The following is a 21,473-nucleotide window of genomic DNA, read 5'->3' as shown; positions in this document are numbered from 1 at the left end:
TTTATGATATCCCTTTCATTATTGTAGTACATAGTGTATACTGATATATATACATACATACATACATACATACATATACACACACACACACATATATATATATATATATATATATATATATATATATATATATATATATATATATATACACATATACAGAAGCTGCTGTCACTCACAAAAGTTGTGCCTCTTCCCCAACCTCACTATCACACAATGCATCACATTCTGAGAATGGGCAGGAGAATACGACGGATGGTGTCCTGGGGTATTTCCTCCCAGATCTGGAGGTCATTTTTTAGGGCTCTGGCAGTGCTCATCCTGTTCTTCCTTGCACAATGGAGCAGATACCAGTCCTGCTGCTGGGTTAAGGACCATCTACGGCCCGGTATTCCCTTTGCCATATTCAGCTATTACACAGTCAATGAAACCATGCCACAACTGTGTGCCAAACACTTAGTACAAGGTTGTGGCATGGTATTTCAATGTGAGATGCCCATTTGGAACAAAAAAGGGAAAAAAACTGCCATTAGAATCACTTTTCAGAGCATAAAATATAAATATAAAGTGCAGCGCTATAATAGTGACAAACATGGAATGAATAAAAAAATAATAAATAAAATTTATAAGTACGTCAAAAAGGGGAAAAAAACCCCAAGCCAAAAAAAGTCCCAGTAAAGATGACTTCAGGTGCCCATACACACTGACCAGAGGTGCATGCACTGTGGCAGAGATGGAGTTCAGGATGTAGTGAGGGAACAGAGGTAGATGCAATCCCCGGATCAGTGAAGATCCCCAGACCAAAGTAGCACACGTTCCACTAGACAGCAAAGAAGCAATCACAGCTCCACCGGAGAAAACCACCACTCCTCCACTTCACATCAGCGGTATCTAGGAGGAGATACTCCCCACAGAGGAATCAAAAGAAATGCCCATGGTAAGGTACAAAATAATACGTTTATTAATGTAAAACAGGATGCATCCAGAAGTGATAAAATAAGCACACGGCTAGCAGACCATGAAAGAAGAACCGGTTCTTTTCTCTGAGGATGTGCTTGGCACGTAACGCGTAAGGAGGAACCTGCGCACGCCTTGACGCCATGCCGTCGGAGCATTGGGGAGCTCCGGCGGCCACTACATCTGACAGGACGGTTAGTCTTGTTCGGTTTACTGCTAGCTTTCATGGTCTGCTAGCCGTGTGCTTATTTTATCACTTCTGGATGCATCCTGTTTTACATTAATAAACGTATTATTTTGTACCTTACCATGGGCATTTCTTTTGATTCCTCTGTGGGGAGTATCTCCTCCTAGATATCGCTGATGTGAAGTGGAGGAGTGGTGGTTTTCTCCGGTGGAGCTGTGATTGCTTCTTTGCTGTCTAGTGGAACGTGTGCTACTTTGGTCTGGGGATCTTCACTGATCCGGGGATTGCATCTACCTCTGTTCCCTGACTACATCCTGAACTCCATCTCTGCCACAGTGCATGCACCTCTGGTCAGTGTGTATGGGCACCTGAAGTCATCTTTACTGGGACTTTTTTTGGCTTGGGGTTTTTTTCCCCTTTTTGACGTACTTATAAATTTTATTTATTATTTTTTTATTCATTCCATGTTTGTCACTATTATAGCGCTGCACTTTATATTTATATTCATGTGAGGAATTTTTTTGGTTGTCCTATGTGTTTCAGCTGCTTGTCCACCCAAAGCGCTCACTTCTTCCTTTGATTCATACTTTTCAGAGCAGTGTTAAAGTCCACCGCCCATGTAATAGCTAAGCACGCTTCTACGCAGAACAAAACATTCAGCTACAGAACATACATACCTGGCAGAGGCAAAGAGTTACTGTAACACTAGGCTCAGAGAAATTGTAAAGCATGTCAAGTGACAGTTTTACAGAAAAATATATTTATATACTTAACATTTTTATAATTCCAAGCATTTTTGTATATATTAAAATCGTTAATGTGTTATCTTTCTCAAACGTTATTTCAACATTGACAAGAGTTACTTACTTCAAACACACCCAGCATTCGACCCAACGTGCCTTTAACTCCAGCCTATTGGAAAGAATAAGTATTAAGAGAAAATCTTTGTTTAAAAAAAAAAATTTAACAAAAATCTGCCAATACAAGGAATGTTTAGTAGTGCTCACATCTCAAAAACTGTAATTAATATTCTAGTATATTACATGAAGGTGTTATTACAGACTGAAGGGGCTGCCATTACTAATTTTCTTCTGAATAGACTAGCCACCTGGTTTTAATACCAGGAGCAAGATTGCAGATCAGGAAAGAGAAAGTCAGTCCTTATCTACATCCTTATTTTTGGGTCAGCACTTCAAAAATTAATGAAGTCAAAGGGTCAGCATGACAGCCCAGAACATAGTATTTTCCAGCGAGACCAAAAATGTCAACCTCATCTGTGTCTTAATAGAAACGTTTAATGAAATTTCTACAAGTTAAAATAAAGGTGTCTAGCTCCGGTCCCACCATAGGAACCCCCCCCTTTCTGGTTTTGTTTGTATTGGCAGTGGGGCCATTGTCAATAGCAGTTACAATCACACAAATGAAAAAAATATATATATATATTTCAAGGGATCAAAGGAATAAAAAAGTCAATAGATTTAAAACTATGCCAATTATTATTGTGTAATTTCCTTTCTACATGAGGCAATAAACATGTTGCCTGTCTGACCAAGAAAAAAAAAAAAAAAAGTTGACTGAAGACAGATACAGCATCTTTAGAAGAAAGCCATAAATGACTACTTCAATATTTTTCTCACATGAGAACTAACCATTTTAAATTCTAATCCTGGATAGCCCAGATAGTCACAATGAAAATTGGATAGAGCACAAACTTCTATACCAATTTTTTCCCATTTATTCAAGAATTGAAGTTCCTAATTAACAATCTATATGAGCTGAAAGGACTTGAAATTAGGAAATTCTGGAAGTCTTGTCTTACCTAATGTTTAGTTATATTATCTTACTTGTGATCTTGATCATTCATTATCATGATCACTGATCTCTCTTTCTCCAAACTCCATTGATTGCAGTCTTCTAGTACAAATCTGGACCATAACTAAATACCCTTTAAATCGAATATTTCCCTAACCACCATATCAGTCTTTTATTGGGAATCCTATTTATTTTTCCTCCCACTTTCAGAAATGATCAAGTATTTGGTGCAGTGCATTCATAAAGTATTCAGACCCCCTTCATGTTTTTCAATTTTGTTATGTTGCAGCGTGATACTATAGTTTAAATTCATTTTTTTTTCTCATTAATCTACACCCAGTAGCCCATAATTACAAAGTGAAAACAGAATCTTACAAATGTCCGAATTAACAACAAAAAAAAACCCACATGCACGTACTCTAGTATTCAGTGCAATGCTACAATATAATAATTTACAATATGAACATCACAAAGATGTGTATGAATAAATTAATTTATCTCCATTGGAATGCTCCAATTTATCTCCAATGTCTGCTCACCTCTGGAAAAATGATCTCAGATAACACTATGTTTGGTCTACCTGTGCTTATGGTCCCAGTATGGAAACTGTAGACCAACTTGATGGACCCCAGCTATCATTCACAACTCATCCGGAATTTAGCTCCAGCCATCACATCACCTCATAAATAAAAGACTCCACATGTGTAAATTGTAAAACATTTTAACATCTCAAAGTAAATAAATTGCACACTCACATGTGAAAGGTGTCCAAATCGCACCAATCAGCCTGTTATTATAAATATGCCCCAGATCCGTGGACCTGTGTCGTGGAAAGTCAGCAATGGTCAAAATCAATTAACACGGCTACCATCGTCGGCTCCATGGAGCATTGTGACATCATCCAAAGCCCCGCTTCATCATTTGTCACATGACTCTCTCAAGGGAAATGTAATTGGACCATTCAATGCTACACTCTGTTAGACCCCCCCCCCCCACCCCACGCCATCTTGTTGTGGATATAAATATTATAATCAAACGACACCATTTTACTGTAGCTCATGAGTGAAAAACAATTAGTCACACCGCTGCACAGGACATCAGATCTCCAGAAAAACATATACACTGCTCAAATTAAAAGGAACACTTTTTAGCATCAAGTCAATTAAACTCCTGGGATATTGATCTGGTCAGTTATGTAGCAGAGGAGGTTGTTAATCAGTTTCAGCTGCTTTGATGTTAATGAAATTAACAGGTACACTAGATGAGCAACAATGAGATGACCCTCAAAACAGGAATGGTTTTACAGGTGGAAGCCACTGACATTTTTTTCCCTACTCATCTTTTCTGATTGTTTTTCACTAGTTTTGCATTTGGCTAGTGTCAGTGCCGGAAATCTTATGTCCTGAGCAGCAGCGTGATGGCTCATCCTGATTAGAATATCTTTCCTAGTTTTTAGGTTCAGACTGATTGGTTTTCACTCATGAGCTACAGTAAAATGGCAGGGTTTGATTATAATATTTATATCCACAACAAGATGGCTTGGGAGGGTCTTTTTAACAGAGCGTAGCGTTGTGTGGTCATATTACATTCCCCTTGAGAAAGTCACGTGACAAGTGATGAAACGCATCAGGACAGGGCTTTGGATGACATCACGATGCTCCCCAGAGCCAGCAATGATAGCGGAGTTCATTGATTGACATCACGGTAATCATGGCGATTTACCCACTGCATGGGTTCAACCATTGATGACTTTCCATGGCACAGGTTCAGGGATCTCAAGCATAATTTATAATAACAGAGGCCAATTGATAGCGGAGTTCATTGATTGACATCACGGTAATCATGGCGATTTACCCACTGCATGGGTTCAACCATTGATGACTTTCCATGGCACAGGTTCAGGGATCTCAAGCATAATTTATAATAACAGAGGCCAATTGTACTTGGTACAGACCTTTTACTTGAACCTTTGTTGAAGTACCTTTAGCAGCAATTACAGCTTCGAGTCTTTTTGGTATGAAGCGATAAGCTTTGCACACCCAGATTGGGGGATTTTCTGCCAATTTTCTTTGCAAATCTTCACAAGCTCAGTCAGGTTGGATGGGAATTGCCTGTGGACAGACATTTTCAGGTCTCTCCAGAGATGTTTAATAGGGTTCAAGTCAGGGCTCTTGCTGGGCCACCCTGGGACATTCCTCCTGTGTTGTCTTGGCTATGTGAGTAGAATTGTTATCTTGTTGGAAGGTGAACCTTCGGCCTAGTCTGAGGTTCTAAACACTGTGGAGCAAATTTTCATGGAGGATATCTCTGTACTTTGCTCCATTCAGCTTTCCCTCAACCTTGGCTAGCCCCCCAGTCCCTAGTACTGAAAAACTCATGATGCTGCCACCACCATGCTTCACTGTTTGGATAGTACTGGGCAGGTGATGAGCGGTGCCTGGTTTCCTGCAGACATAACGTTTAGAATTCAGACCAAACAGTTCAATCTTTGATTTATCAGACCAGAAAATGCTGTTCCTGACAGTCAGTGTCCTTCTGGGACTTTTTTTGCAAACTCAAAGCAGACTCATGTATTTTGCACTGAGAAGAGGCTTCTATCTAGCCACTCTGACAAAACGTCAGATCAGTGGAGGGCTGCTGCAATGGTTGTCCTTCTGTAACTCCATCCCATCTTCATCTCATCTCCCATCTCTGAAGAACAGTCAGATTGACTATCGGGTTCATGGTCACCTCTCTTACGAAGGCCCTTCTCCCCAGATTGGTCAGTTTGGCTGGGTGACCAGCTCTTGGAAGAGTCCTTGTGCCAAACATCTTCCATTTGAGAATTATGCAGGCCACTGTGCTATTGGGAAACTTCAGTACAGCAGAAATTTTTTCATAGCCTTCCCCAGATTGGTGCCTTGCAATAATCTGGTCTCTGAGCTCTGCAGGCAGTTCCTTTGACATCATGGCTTTTGCTCGGATATAGTATGCACTACAAGCTGTGAGGCCTTTTAGAGAGGTGTGTGCCATTCCAAATCATGTCTGAACAATTTAATTTACCACAGGTAGAAACATCTCTGCGATGGTTAAGAGAAATAGGAGGCATCTGAATTCAATTTCAAGTGGTGTTGCACTATACCAAATGTGATATTTCACTTATGCCAATTTGATATTTCAGTTTTTGCTTTTTCATACATTTGCAAATATTTTTAATATTAGGTTTTACTTTGTCATTAACATAAAATAGCAAAGACTTTAAATAGATCATCTACAGTACATAATATCAAACGATTCAGAGAATCTGGAGAAATCTATATGTGCAAAAGGACAAGGGCAAATGCAAAAATTGGATGCCCATGATCTTTAGGCCCTCAGATGGCACTGCATTAAAAACAGGCATAATTCTGTGAAGGACATCAATGCATGGGATCAGGAATACGTCTAAAAACCACTGTATGAACAGAAGCCGTATCTGATACAGAAACGCCTTCATCTTCTCTGGTCAAAGCTCATTTAAAATGATCTGTTGCAAAGTGGAAACCTGTTCTGTGGTCAGAAGGATCAAAATTTGAAAATTTTTGTCAACAATGGGTGCCCTGTCCTCTGGACTAAAGAGGAGCTTATTATCAGTGCCCAATTCAAAAGCCTGCATCTCTGATGATATGGGGGGTGCATTAGTGTGTATGGAATGGGCAGCTGGCATATCTGGAAAGGCCCCATCAATGCTGAAAGATATATCCAGGCAGCATGTACATAAGTCAAAGACGACCCAGAACGGTTGAGCTGTTAGCATCCTACATCAGGAAAGAATGAGACAATATTCCTCTCCTGAAACTCCAGCAAATGGTCTCCCCAGTCCCCAGGCCTTTACAGGAGAGTTAAAAAGAGGGGATGGAGACAGCATGGTAAACATGGTCCTGTCACAACTTTTTTTTTTTTGGTGTGTTGCTGCCACCATTTTTTCTTAAAATAGTACATTTTCTCAGTGTAAACATTTGATGTTTTCTATTAGGAACAAAATATGGGTTTATGAGGTTTACAGATCATTGCATTCTGATAGATGTTTTTTTTAATAGGATATTAATTATAAATACATTTTTCTGTTTTGTTTTTTGAGCACAAGACTTCTATTCTTTGTTCACAAGAAGTGTGCAGAGAGACTGCAGAGGGGCATATCAGCAGGACACTGATATTCCCAGCGATGAACTGTACAGGATGGGGGTGTGTGCAAAACTCTGACCATTGATTGACAGGCATGCTGTTGCATGTATAAAATAAAAAACTGACCACGCTGGGTTGGATCTACTTCCATGCTCCCACATTGTCAGTTTGAAATAGGAAAGGAAGCAATGCAAAGAAAAAAAAAAAGGTTTTTTTTTAATACAAATAAATGGTATAACAGACACAGGATATCAAAAATATGAAATGTTGGGGTAGCATACATTTTAAGGCTAAAACCACACTTTTGGCAAAATGCATTTGCCTTTGATATTACTGTGTGAAAAAAAGCTGGCACTCAATCAGGGATTGAAATTATAACTATGTATTTCAAAAAGGATTTGCGAAGCCATAAAATACAGTAAACGTGTCTCAGTCAAAGAAGGCCTTAATCACGAGCCAACTCAACAAGCTTTGGAGCACGTCGCAATTCATATAAAAGCGTGTTTTCCCTTAAAATCAATTTGAAAAATGTATATATAAACACATGTAAACACACTTTAGAACATGAGGCTAATGCTCATCAATGCACGCTTATCTACAATGCACATTACATTGCCACTCATGTTTTTGGTGCTTTTTTACTTATTTCTTTTACAACACAGCACAGGAGAAGAATGCAAAAAATACCCAGTGTATGTGAAAGTGCAAAAGCAAGCGTATAAGTGGGCCACAAGCAACAAGAGCAAATCAAAATAGAATACAAGACTCATCGCCATCATATTGACAAATATAATAAATCGCATCCAGCTGTGGGAATGTACGAGTAGGAGAGAGCCCTACTGTACAGGGTCAGTTCCACCTATCGAAAAAATGCAATCCACAACCTAGGGGTGGGAGTGGCCAGTGTCTAGCAAGTTGCTAGTAAAACAAACAAAGCTTACAAACTTCCTCGGATTTCTGGACAGAGCCATAATGTATTTGTGATGCAAAGCCTTCCACAGATGATGGGTCAAGTGTACAATTAGTACATTTCTAATCATTGTGTATACTGGAGATGTGCTGGGAGTGAACTGAGAGATGCAATCAGAGGTCAAGTACCACCAGGAAAGCAGTTTAAATTCATTTACATGGGCAAGAATATTCTGAGAGTATTTAGAAGAGATGAGCCAAAGACCATTCCAGGTAGCCTGGACCCAGGGACTTACCCAAAACGTTTCCCATTTCGCCACATACGAGAGTTTGCAACTGCTTGTGACGTTTACAAGAAAGGAATAGAGATCAGAAACAAGACCCTTCAAATGTGGGTCCTTCTGGCAATGGTTTTCAAAAGAGGTCAACTGGTGAGGAGGCTATGGACATATTGCAAGATTTGCAGATGACAGAAATCTTTCGAGGTCAGAAGATTGCAAGTGTTCTTTCAAGTAACTGAAGGATTTCATTCCATCCAACGACAGAAGTTCATAAACATATTTGGCTCCTTTCATTTGCCATCAGCGAAATGTCAGCAGATTATCGAAGGCTGGGGGAAATTGGGGAGTATTGAGGACACCAGACAAGTGCAAATAAGGAGATATGAGATTACGAGAAAATTTCCCAAAGATGCAGAATGTGAAGTAAGGAAGTGTCCCGAATCCAAGGTATGAAGGTGGTGTCCAGAGGAGGTTTTACATGGGAAAGGGAGAGCATTCAAAGATAGCCAGGTAGACTCAGAAAGGCATTGCGTAGAAACAGGCAACTGAAGCCAATTGAGCAGCCATATAGTAGTGTTTAATGCTAGGGACCGCAGGTCCACCCACCAGCCTACGGCGGTACAGCCGCACCATTAGGAGCTGCGGGCGGTGGGAGTGCCAAATAAAAACACAAAAGCTTGCGTTGCTCAATTCGTAAGATATGAGCTGGCTTTTGTTACTTCTTTTCAATGGAAAGACAAAAGACATCTTACCAAAATGCACACAAGGTTCCAGCCTCAGATTTCAACATCTTTCACAAAAGTTGTAATAGCAGAATTGAGTATTATGCAGGCATTTAAGACTTTCAAATTCACAACTTTTTTTTTTAAAGTTAGTAAACGTAAAAAAGAGCAACTACCTCTTCAAAAACTTCTCGAACAGCTGTTGCACTGGGCTCCTCCTCTGGCTCCAGACCTCCACCTGGGACAATCCAACGATCTGGATAGCGACTGCTGCTTACCAACAGTACCTGAGGAAAGAGTAGTTTGTATTTATATATAATCAGGTCAATCATCATTTCTTTGTCCTATATCAACATTTTACTTATGAATAAATATACCACTTCAGGCAAACATCCTATTTAAAAAAAAAAAAAATGTCAAATGTTTTCTCCTTTACATGCTAAAGAAATTGTAAGTCATACAATTTTGTGATACTCTTCTACATTGCACATCCAGGAAGACCACTTTACCTATTCTAATTCAACATAGGAGGGAGTGTATATAGAGGTTCTGTAAATACCTTAAAAAATGTGTTATAATAAAACACTACATGAAAATATTATGTAGGCTTCTTTTCACATGCTTTCCAGTTTCTGTATACTATGGTGTCATCAAAAGCCTGTTTGCAAAGCCTAATAGCTCAAGCTGAAATGTACACAAATCTGATTGAATCACAGGCGTTAAAATCCATTATTTTATGCCTCAGTCTGAAGTTTTACTCTTTAATTACATTACATTTGTAATAACCAGTTAAGCACAAGACAACAAAATGTTTACTTTATAAAAATGTCTGAAACATTAATAGCCAAATTTGAAACTACTGGCCTCCAGTTTGTTCTGTGCTGCTTTCCTGAACTTCTGGTTGGCAAGAGCACTCTTACAATTACACAGAAAGGTACCCGATTCCCCTTCTCAAGACCACAGACCCCATAATTGCAACCACTACTGTGCATGTGTGAACCATAACACTTTGATTCCTTGATCTCTTCCCTGTTAACTGGACAAAAAGGTGGTGATGCAAACTCATTGTTACGTGAACAAGAGTTGACAAAAGGATACTGAATTACTGAACTAGAAAATACATTTGTCACCTATCTCGGATGTGCATTGTAAAAATGATAAGTACAGGTGACCAAGTGCTATCCTGCTGCATCAAGGTAGAATGAGTGGAGTAAAGACTATCCACTTGAATGAACAGAGCTACAAATGTACGGGAGGAGCAGGAACCGACAGCAAGTATTTTAAAGGAAAGCGTGTGCATACTGAGCAGGCTGCACAGTAAAATTATCAGGAGCAGGACAGGTATGTCGATTGTGAGGAAAGCTTGGGAAGGCATCAGGGACAAACTATGGGCAAAGTTCACGTTCACTTTAAAGCAGAAAAACTTTAAGCAGCTGTAAATAGTTACATATACCCAGTGAAGGGACTAGCCTCAAGCGATACACAGGAATGAAACAGATCCTCCTATATAAGTACTGGACAAGTACTATATGTGGCATTCAAGATTTCTGCCAATTACTTCCAAAAGTATACAGTAAATACACCACCTATCCCCTTTCTCTAGAATGGTCAAAAAAAATCTGAAAATATATGCTTTTGTCTTCCGTATGCTTCTAAATATCAGTAACACCCAACAGCCAGATATTAAAAAACTGGTCAAAAGCTTTTTAGAGAAAACGATATGGATTTGTTAACCACTTCCAGTCCGGACACTTTTACCCCCTTCCTGTCCAGGCCAATTTTCAGCTTTCAGTACTATCACACTTTGAATGACAATTGCGCGGTCATGCAACACTGTACCCATATGAATTTTTAAGCATTTTTTTGAGACAGATAAAGCTTTATTTTGGTGGTATTTATTCACCACAAAAAAAGTGTTTTTCTTATAAAATTTTGCTAATATTATTATTATTATTATTATTATACAGTATTTATAAAGCGCCAATAGTTCGCTCAGCGCTGTACATTACAAAGGGGGACAGAACATGTGACAGAACAATACCAATACAATGCAAAACATGAGGGGATCGAGGGCCCTGCTCTTTCGAGCTTACAATCTAGGAGGGAGGAATAAATAATATTTTATCATAAATCTTGGCCAAAATTTATTCCGTTATCTTTTTAGTTGATCACTGAAATAGCAGTATTCATTTATGAGTTTTTTGCAATACTAGCACCATATGGAAATGCTTTGATTTGTTGTACCCATGCATGGGTCCCAAACAATAAAAATTTTGCAAGGTTTTTATGAATTTGGCACGAGGCTTCTGATTACATATTATCCTATTTCTCATTACCCAACAGATGTCTGTTAAAAGGAACTAACCAGGGAGATGCAGCAGCTGTACGACCAGCACTATTGCAGTCATGTAGGAGGCCAAGTTTGACACAAATGGTTAAAGTTCAACTCATGCCTAAATTTGATGTTCTGTTTTCTATAGCATGGAAAACGGTTGAAGTCTCTGTTGTGCATTTATTCGGCTCTGCCCTCAGTTAAAACCTCTGGCATGTTTTTATTTCTTTGTGCTTTCCCATCTCGGTGACAGCTGCACTTCTCCATTTCTTGGCCTGGTGTCAATGTTACAGGAACCTAGGGAAGACCTCCAAAAGAAGAGCAAGTAATAAAAACTTAAAAGCAGACCTTCATCCTAAATGGGAAGTTTTACTGTATGTAATCCCACCCTCCCCTTCCGCATTTGGCACATAATACTTTTTTTTGGGGGGGAGCAAGTACCTACTTTTAATAGGTAATCGTTCCCACTTCCTAGGCCAGGCATGTCCAAAGTCCAGCCCGCGGGCCAATTGCGGCCCGCGTTCCGGACTGAAACGGCCCCACAGGTGAGCTACCCAAATATATAACTTACGGCCCCCGGTAGTGATTCCCTGAAAGCTACTGAGGACTCCCAGCTATCTCTTGACATCATCAGCTGGCGCAGGAAGGAGAGCCCAAATCTCGCGACGTCCGAGATCTCGTGAGATTTGGGCTTTCCTTCTCTGTGTGCCGGCTGATGACGTCAATTCCCGCTCGACAGATCCCTGGAGTCCTCAGTGGCGTTCGCAGAATCACTAGTGGAGGGCCGTAAGTTATATATTGGGCAGCTCATCTGTGGGGTCCGGAACGTGGGCCGAGGGATCCCCGGTGGTGCGCAGGGAATTACTACTGGGGCTACCATTTACCGTATTTTTCGCTCCATAAGACACACTTTTTTCCCCCAAAAAAAGGGGGGGAAATGTCAGTGCGTCTTATGGAGCGAATATAAAGCGGCCGGTCCGGTATTTCTGCCGCCACCATGTCAGAATACCGTGCCGGCCGCTCAGCTGTTGTCTCCTGCAGGGCCTTACCTGTTCCTCGCTCCAGCGCTGCGCAGTCTTCCCGCGCTGGCTTCTGTGACAGCCGGGTGCCCACTGCGCATGCGCTTCGCTTTGTGAATGGTCATCGCAGTCTCTGGTCATCTCCTGTACTGTGTCCGCAGTCTCTGGCCATCTCCTGTACTGTGTCCGCAGTCTCTGGCCATCTCCTGTACTGTGTCCGCAGTCTCTGGCCATCTCCTGTACTGTGTCCGCAGTCTCTGGCCATCTCCTGTACTGTGTCCGCAGTCTCTGGCCATCTCCTGTACTATGTCCGCAGTCTCTGGCCATCTCCTGTACTATGTCCGCAGTCTCTGGCCATCTCCTGTACTATGTCCGCAGTCTCTGGCCATCTCCTGTACTATGTCCGCAGTCTCTGGCCATCTCCTGTACTATGTCCGCAGTCTCTGGCCATCTCCTGTACTATGTCCGCAGTCTCTGGCCATCTCCTGTACTATGTCCGCAGTCTCTGGCCATCTCCTGTACTATGTCCGCAGTCTCTGGCCATCTCCTGTACTATGTCCGCAGTCTCTGGCCATCTCCTGTACTATGTCCGCAGTCTCTGGCCATCTCCTGTACTATGTCCGCAGTCTCTGGCCATCTCCTGTACTATGTCCGCAGTCTCTGGCCATCTCCTGTACTATGTCCGCAGTCTCTGACCATCTCCTGTACTATGTCCGCAGTCTCTGGCCATCTCCTGTACTATATCCGCAGTCTCTGGTCATCCCCTGTATTGTGTCCTCAGTCTCTGGTCATCTCCTGTACTATGTCCGCAGTCTCTGGCCATCTCCTGTACTATATCCGCAGTCTCTGGTCATCTCCTGTACTGTGTCCGCAGTCTCTGGTCATCTCCTGTACTGTGTCTGCAGTCTCTGGTCATCTCCTGTACTATGTCTGCAGTCCATTGGTTCAGAATTTTTTTTTCCTGTTTTTCGCCTCTAAAACCTAGGTGCGTCTTATGGTCAGGTGCGTCTTATGGAGCGAAAAATACGGTATCAATTTGGGCTATAATAGATTGGTGCTCAGGATCGCTTGACGTCATCAGACAGTGCAAGGAGAAACAAAGCTCAAATCTCGCGACCTCTGAGATCTCGCGAGATTTGGGCTTTCCTTCTCCCTGTGCTGGCAGAGTGATTTAACACCTGTTTAGATTTGTCATCCAAGTCACAAAATGAAAAGTATGCCGTTTTCAATAAACGTTTGCATAAAATAGTTCATTTGCATTTAATTTTAATGGTTCATCAGAATGTCGGGCAAAATGGTCAGCCCTCGCACATGTTCACTTCATCAAATCTGGCACTCTTCCAAAAAAGTTTGGACACCCCTGTCCTAGGCAATCTGAGTGGAAGTTAGACTCTCCCTCTTACCCACAGCTTTCTGGAGCATGTCACACGTTCCAGAAGGTTGCGGGACCATTCACAAAGTGCAGCTCAGCTTGCACATGCACAAAGGCCACAAGGAGTCACTGCCGGCTTCCCACACTAAATATGACGGTGGTAGGGACCTGGAGACCGGCAAAGAACCAACCTGCGTGAGGATGGCACTGTATCCTTGGACAGGCAAGTGTCCTTTTATTTAAAGTCAGCAGCTACAGGATTTGTAGCTGCTGACCTCTAACTTTTTCTTCCTAGGGTGAAGAACCTTTTTAAAGTGGAACTAAACCCTCCTATCCATACAACCAAGAAAGCTGCCATTTTAGTTTCTGAACTGCAGTCATCATTGTACTGCACATGTGATTAGTTATGACTAGAGATGAGCGAATCGAACCTGGCGAAGTGGAATTAGTTTCGAATATCAGGAAAAATTCGATTCGCATCGAATCCGAATTTTAGCAAACTTCGGGTGCACGAATCGAATTTTTCCCGATCAGCCGGCAAAAGTGTCACTGCAGAGAGCTCCGCTATTTCTGATAGTTCTGACAGTTCATTTACAGCGGTTGAAACATTGTATCTATTTGTTTCCATTTAGGATACAAATGTTTTTATTCGGAAATAAATAGATACAATGTTTCAACCGCTGTAAATGTGAAGGAACTGTCAGAGAACTGTCAGAAATAGCGGAGCTCTCTGCAGATACACTTTTTGCTGTACTTTAATTCTTCTTCTTTTCATTCTTCTTCTTCTTCTTTTCATTCTTCTTCTTCTTTTCATTCTTCTCATTCTTCTTTTCATTCTTCTTTTCATTCTTCTCATTCTTCTTTTCATTCTTCTCATTCTTCTTTTCATTCTTCTCATTCTTCTTTTCATTCTTCTTCTTCTTCTTTTCATTCTTCTTCTTCTTCTTTTCATTCTTCTTCTTCTTTTCATTCTTCTTCTTCTTCTTTTCATTCTTCTTCTTTTCATTCTTCTTCTTCGTCGTGCCCCGTGACTGCCCAAATGAGTGAAGTGTGCGGTGATTCTAAGATCGACGGCACTCATCTGCATGTCATACTGACTGACAGTATTATTTCTCTTCCCCAGCAGACTCCAAGGGCATTTAAATTAAAGGTACAGTGTTCTGCACTAATATAAAGGCTCTCTGAAGCCTAGAAACCCTTTAAATAAGTTAAATTCGCGGCGAATAAATTTGCATCGAATCAAATTTCTCCCGCAAATTCGGCGAATCAGCCGAATCGAATTTTTGAATAATTCGCTCATCTCTAGTTATGACACTAGCCATCTGATGGTTTGACTGTTTGAGAGCACAAGCATGAGTTTTGGAAAACTGTAAATTGCTAGGCATTTTTTCCACTTTAACCTTAGTTCAAAAATTCTAGCCTTCCCTATCAAATGATAAAATAAATACATTAATATAACGAATAATGTTTTGGGTTGATTTAGGCTTTAAGTGTAATTCACACTGTGACCCAAAACATGTCACTGTGCTTGGTGATCTGTGCAGCTTCATCCATGATGTAGGAGTTGGAAGCCCAGAGAATATACTCCTGTACGGATACGTTTCTGCCTGGCCCTTTTCTTCAGATACTGAGGAATCTATTTAAACAACAAAGGTATGGCCATACTGATGCTTAAAAAAATACAAAAAAAAAAGCCATTACATGTTGGATTAATTATGTTTACTTGATCCTATGAATAAAAGAGTACTCCACCCTGGGGTCACCCTTAAGCTGGCCATACATTATACAATTTACTTATTAAATTTCCTTTAGACTTACCTTCAACTATGTAGTGCAAGGGCTGACCTAATTGTATACAAATTGAAAGTGTTTAGGTTTGTTTCTGTGATATTTGGAGGTTGTTTAGCTCAAGATAGCTCTCACCAGTGAATAGAGTCCACTCCAGAAATTGTCGTTTAAGGGCTTGTTGGCCCACCTTTAATAAAAAGAGTAAAGGAAAAGTTCAATAGAAAATAAAAGTTTGTCCATGCAGGGGTATCCACCATCCATAGAAAAGAAAAAAAAAAAAAAAGAAAAAAAGAAGATTCAGCCTCCTGGCTCTCTTTAGCAGCACTACTGCTTAGTCTTTATGTCTTGGTCCACTTGACCATATCACAGTCCCCCTGTATTCACGTACAAACACTGTACCTCAGGCCCACAGGCTTGGGCCCTCTGTCTGCTGTCAGACTACACTGTGCCGACATGCACGCTCGTGGCTGCTCCCTTGCACCCACATGGACTCCTCGGGAGGGTGGAGCCCAGATCCTGTCTCTTCAAAAAGCCCAGACCTCACCTGTACAATCAGTGTCTAGGCTATTCCTAAACTCTGGTCCCAGGATTGGGGATTTCCTCCCACCCAGATAACTGTGAAATCTCCATGCTCCAAACCAAATTTTACCAAACACAGAGAAAACTGAACACACAGTTTTCTACAAATCAGATAAGTATTCTGGAGCCCCTCAACCTGCCTAGTTGAGAATCCTGGGCAACATACACCATGACAACATACACCATTCCCAACCATACTGTCACACCTCATGGTATATGGTTTTGGTACATCTAAAAAGGTAAAAAAAAAAAAAAGTGCAAGAAAATTGTATAATGTATGGACAGCCTTAGTCCCTAGAATTAAGCCCATAAGGACAAGATCTTTGGAGTGGAATGGTATGACAGTCAGGATGTGATATTGTGGATTTGTGTGACCTGAATAAATTGGTATTAAGCACAGTGGCATGATTGCTGAGCAGAGATGAGTTACTGGGTGGGTACCTGATCCACAATGGAGGAGTAATTACACAGTTGTTAAAGTTGAATAAAGACACCAGTCTATCTAGTTCAACATGTGTGAGTGTATATTTTTATGTCTCTACCACTTCCATATCTCTGTATATTGTTTTCAACAAGATGCCCATCTAAGAGTTTTTTTGTTTTTGTTTTTTTTTAAATTAGCAACACTTCTCGCCGAAACCACCAATTGTGGAAGGGAGTTGTCAACATCATTACTGCTCTAACATTAAAAAAAACAAAAAAACAAAAAAACAAAAAACAACACACCCTTCCTTACGCAGATAGAAATTAAACAGCTTCTCATCTTCAAAGTAGTTGTAAACTCTATCTTTATAATAAAGCTTACCTGTAGGTAAAATGAATATCTCCTAAACATGCACAGTTTTACGAGATATTCTCTCTTCATGTAATCCGGTGCATGCGCTCTGAAGGAATGGCATACCCATGCTGTTCCTCCAGAGCTGTGTGCCATGGCCCAGGACTTGCTTGCAGGAAGACAGGTGAAGATGGAAGCTTCTACATCGGTGACAGCGACAGAGCCCTCTGATACCCCACTTATAACTGCAGACCATTCAGAAGATACGCTATTTATCACCACCCTTTAGATGTACCTCTGTAACCAGTTTTCTATCCAGGTATCTATACTATAGTCAATGCCAACAGACCTCAATTTGTGGATTAAACATTTGAGGAGTGACGTCATTATCTGAATTCTACACTAATGAAAAGTTTATGAGAAGTACAAAAACACCATTTCTTTCTCGCCTGTTAAAGGACACGAAGTCATAGACTGTCAGACGTCCAACAGCAAGTCACACAAAAGGGTTAATACCTGAAAGCGACAATGGATGAGGCTGAACCCTTCGCCCGGTAGAAGAGGACAAGACCAGCTAGTAATAACATGGACCTAAACCTAAATGCCAAAAGACAAGAATACTTACACCATTGAGGAAGGCACAACATATGGGGACACCCTATAAATGAACCATATCAAACTAGTAATTCTGATCAAACCAGAACATGGAAAAGAAGAAACCATTTCAAACAGAGTTAGACTAACCGCTTAAGCATGACTAACATGGGGAGGGAACACCTCTCCAAGGACTGTTATCAGACAAAGGAGCTGTAAAATTTCCTAGTAAGGGAAGACCTAGAGTCTCTAAGCTAAAGAAGGCTCTAACCCTTATCTCACAAGACACCATGGTCAGAGAAGACTAGGGGTGCACGAATGAAGAACTGCCAGGACAGACACCCACCTGGCAGAGTGATGATTATGCAGGAAGAAATCTGAGAATGACAGATTTAGAGGCAACTCCAAGGTGTGCACAGTGGTCTCAGCACCCTCTCAGAGATCCAAGTTTCATACCGTGAAGGCAGCATGACTAAAAGGAAGGGTACATTACAGCTTACTATACAAGGTGTAGGCAGGGGAATACCAGGTACATCTCCTCAATGAATTAAGAAAATAGGTCTGATAGAGCAAAGATTATGCTCAGATTCAGCCTAGTACTAGCCAGGTATTCTTGAGATAAACATAATTAAGAACGCGCCTGAAATAACCTGCCTACCCTGCTGCCCTCAAAGTCTTAAGACCAGGGGAGCTCCCATCTCCCCAGGCAAAGTGTCAGAATTCATGGAGCAGCAGACAGGAGTCTTATCAGGATGACAAAGTATTCATCTTGGTAAAACCAACACAGGGAAGTGCACTAGCAGGGCAATTAGGCACTCCAGTTACCATCAGAATCCCTTCATTAGGAATCTAGCTTGTGAAGTATGCATATGGCCAGGATATCATGGAGCCATCATTCAACATCTATCTGTACAGGATCTGAAAACAATCCTTGGTGCATGAATCACACCCTCATGTCTAGAAAAACAGTTGGAATAAAATGGCCTTCAAATAACCGTGCTTGATGGATGCAGGGTGGACATGTGTTGAACAAGGTGTTTTGTCCAGATAAGGAACAAAATAAACTCTTAGCACAACAAAAGCTTCTTTCTTTCTCCAGACACCAACCAGGGATTGATCTCACGATGCAGAACTACTTGGAAATACAGAGTGTAGACCAGGAGATGAGAGTTCTCTAATGACATGACCACCGTTGAGAAACAGGTAACTCAGTGACCAAGACAGGGAGAAATTAAATTAAGTGCAATTTCCAGCACCAATTCCTGATAAAGCAAGGTCCAGACAAATCTTGGAGGCATAAACCCATCAGAAAGGTACTCCCTAGGAGGAAATCTGATTGTCCAATATAGGAACACCATTAGATGCTGGAGCCCACACCCTGAAGAACAGTAGGGGGTACAGGTTAGAGGGTCTCCTCTGGGAAGGGATAGGGAGGTCAATCTGACAGATATCCAGCCCAATTAATGGCCTCAGATGTCCCAAGGGAGAATGATTACTGAGGGAATGAGGATGGTGGGCCAGATAGGATAGGACTGGCATAGGGGCTACAGTAAAAATCTCTGGGTCCAGCAGACTTCAAGGCAGCACATGTAGGATTATTAATTTGAAGGTAGAGGGTAAGTAGATGAGAGTGCAAGAGACAAGGGATTCTTTTGTTAACAAAGAGGCACTTTCTGCACCTGAATGCTTGAAGGGCAAGGTACCCAAGAGCCTGCAAGGTTTAAAAAAAAAAAAAAAAAACCCACACACACATGCTGAAGGCTTCTCAATAGGATGAAATATGTATAATCAAACCTGCTCTGAAGATGTCTTTAGCCGATGTAACGTGTAAAGGAGTGGCGTTTCGCTGACACTAGCATTCCCCAGGCACCTTCTGACTGATGATCTCTACATTATTACCGGAACTCTTTGGCCGACGATCTCTACATTACACCAGCACCTTCTGGCTGGCAAACTCTGCAGTTAATGAGAATCTGCTTCAGAATACAGGATGGATGAGAACATCTAAGCGGGGGTGCAAAGAGGTTCTTTGTGAGAAGCTGATTTTCAAAAAGAAGTTTAGAGTTAACCCTTTGTGGCATGGTCCATTCTGATGCCTGAACATAGAAGTAGAGGATTTTAACCACCAATTAGCCATAAAGAATTGTTAGACCTCTTCTAACGTAAAAAGGTCTCTATTGAAGGTGAGCATGGTGGATGGAGATGGTTCTTCCTTTGAGATACATGGCGCATCTAGAATTGTGTGCAGAGTGGCACTGGTGTTATACACTGCTCAAAAGAATTAAAAGAACACTTTTTAATCGGAGTATAGCATCAAGTCAATTAAACTCCTAGGATATTGATCTGGTCAGTTAAGCAGGGGGTTGTTAATTTCAGCTGCTTTGGTGTTAATGAAATTAACAAGGAGGTGCACTAAATGGACAACAATGACACGACCCCCAAAACAGGAATGGTTTTACAGGTGGAGGCCACTGACATTTTTTTTCCCTACTCATCTTTTCTGACTGTTTTTCATTAGTTTGGTATTTGGCTAGGGTCAGTGTCACTACTGGTAGCACGAGGCGACACCTGAACCCTACAGAGGTTGCACAGGCAGTCCAACTCCACCAGGATGGCACATCAATACGTGCCATTGCCAGAAGGTTTGCTGTGTCTCCCAGCATAGTCTCAAGAGCATGGAGAAGATTCCAGGAGACAGGCAGTTACTCTAGGAGAGCTGGACAGGGCCGCAGAAGGTCCTTAACGCATCAACAGGACCGGTATCTGCTCCTTTGAGCAAGTAGGAACAGGATGAGCACTGCCAGAGCCCTACAAAATGACCTCCAGCAAGCCACTGGTGTAAATGTCTCTGAGCAAACAATCGGAAACAGACTTCATGGAGGGTGGCCCGAGGTCCCGACATCCTCTAGTGGGCCTTGTGCTCACTGCCCGGCACCACAGAGCTCGATTGGCATTTCGTAATGAATGCTAGAATTGGCAGGTCCATCACTGGTGCCCTGTGCTTTTCACAGATGAGAGCAGGTTCACCCAGATGCACATGTGACAGACGTGAAAGGGTCTGGAGCAGCCATGGACAACGTTATGCTGCCCATAACATCGTTCAGCATGACCATTTTGGTAGTGGGTCAGTGATGGTTTGGGGAGGCATATCCATAGAGAGACACACAGACCTCTACAAGCTAGACAATAGCACCCGACTGCCATTAGGTATCGGAATGAAATCCTTGGACCCATTGTCAAACCCTAAGCTGGTGCAATGGGTCCTGGGTTCCTCCTGGTGCATGACAATGCCTGACCTCATATGGACAGAGTATGCAGGAAGTTCTTGGAGGATGAAGGAATTGATACCACAATTTTAATTTCCACCAAACGATGGAGCATCCTTACATTCCGAAAACATTATCCAGTCCAAATCAGTATAGATATCCAGCATGATATTTTTCTCTGTTGAGATCTGATGTGTTTCCAAAGTGTTACTTTAATTTTTTTGAGTAGTGTATTTTCTGTCATGGCTGGGACTGCACTTTACTGTGATAGGTTGCCACCTGTGCAAAAAGGCCAACTGTGAAATTTCCTTGCTAATAAATATTCCACGGTTCTCTGTCTGGCAATCTGATGGACATATCTGGGTTTGGTGGTTTCAAGGAGAACAGTACGTGCCCGATTGCCTTGTGCCAAGTGTAAAGTTTGGTGGAGGGGGTTTTATGGTGTGGAGTGTTTTTCACGGGTTGGGCTTGGCCCCTTCGTTCCAGTGAAGGGAACTCTTATGGCATCAGCATACCAAGACATTTTGGACAATTTCATGCTCACAACATTGTGGGATCGCCCCTTCCTGTTCCAATTTGACTGCGCACCCACAAAGCAAGGTCCATAAAGACATGGATGAGAGAGTTTGGGGTGGAGGAACTTGACTGGCCTGCACAGAGTCCTGACATCAACCCGATAGAACACCTTTGGGATGAATTTGAGCGGAGACTGCGAGCCAGGCCTTCTCGTCCATCATCAA

At 41.7% G+C, this 21,473-nt stretch overlaps 1 protein-coding gene across 1 annotated transcript in view; it reads right to left on the bottom strand.

The window, feature by feature from the left end:
* Nucleotides 1–21,473, bottom strand: part of LOC149452917 (diphosphoinositol polyphosphate phosphohydrolase 1-like) — a 74,319-nt gene that overhangs the window by 5,648 nt on the left and 47,198 nt on the right. The window contains exons 2-3 of the mRNA XM_089688769.1: nucleotides 9,185–9,295; nucleotides 2,009–2,053 (exon numbers count right to left, since the gene is read on the bottom strand). Of these exons, the coding sequence (XP_089544895.1) occupies nucleotides 2,009–2,053; nucleotides 9,185–9,295 (156 nt within the window). The remainder of the gene's footprint in view (nucleotides 1–2,008; nucleotides 2,054–9,184; nucleotides 9,296–21,473) is intronic.

The sequence above is a fragment of the Staurois parvus genome, unplaced genomic scaffold (assembly GCF_062004578.1).
Source record: "Staurois parvus isolate SC_StPar_1 unplaced genomic scaffold, SC_StPar_1.0 ptg000454l, whole genome shotgun sequence".
NCBI lineage: Eukaryota > Metazoa > Chordata > Amphibia > Anura > Ranidae > Staurois > Staurois parvus.
This window is presented reverse-complemented; position numbering and strand designations above follow the sequence as displayed.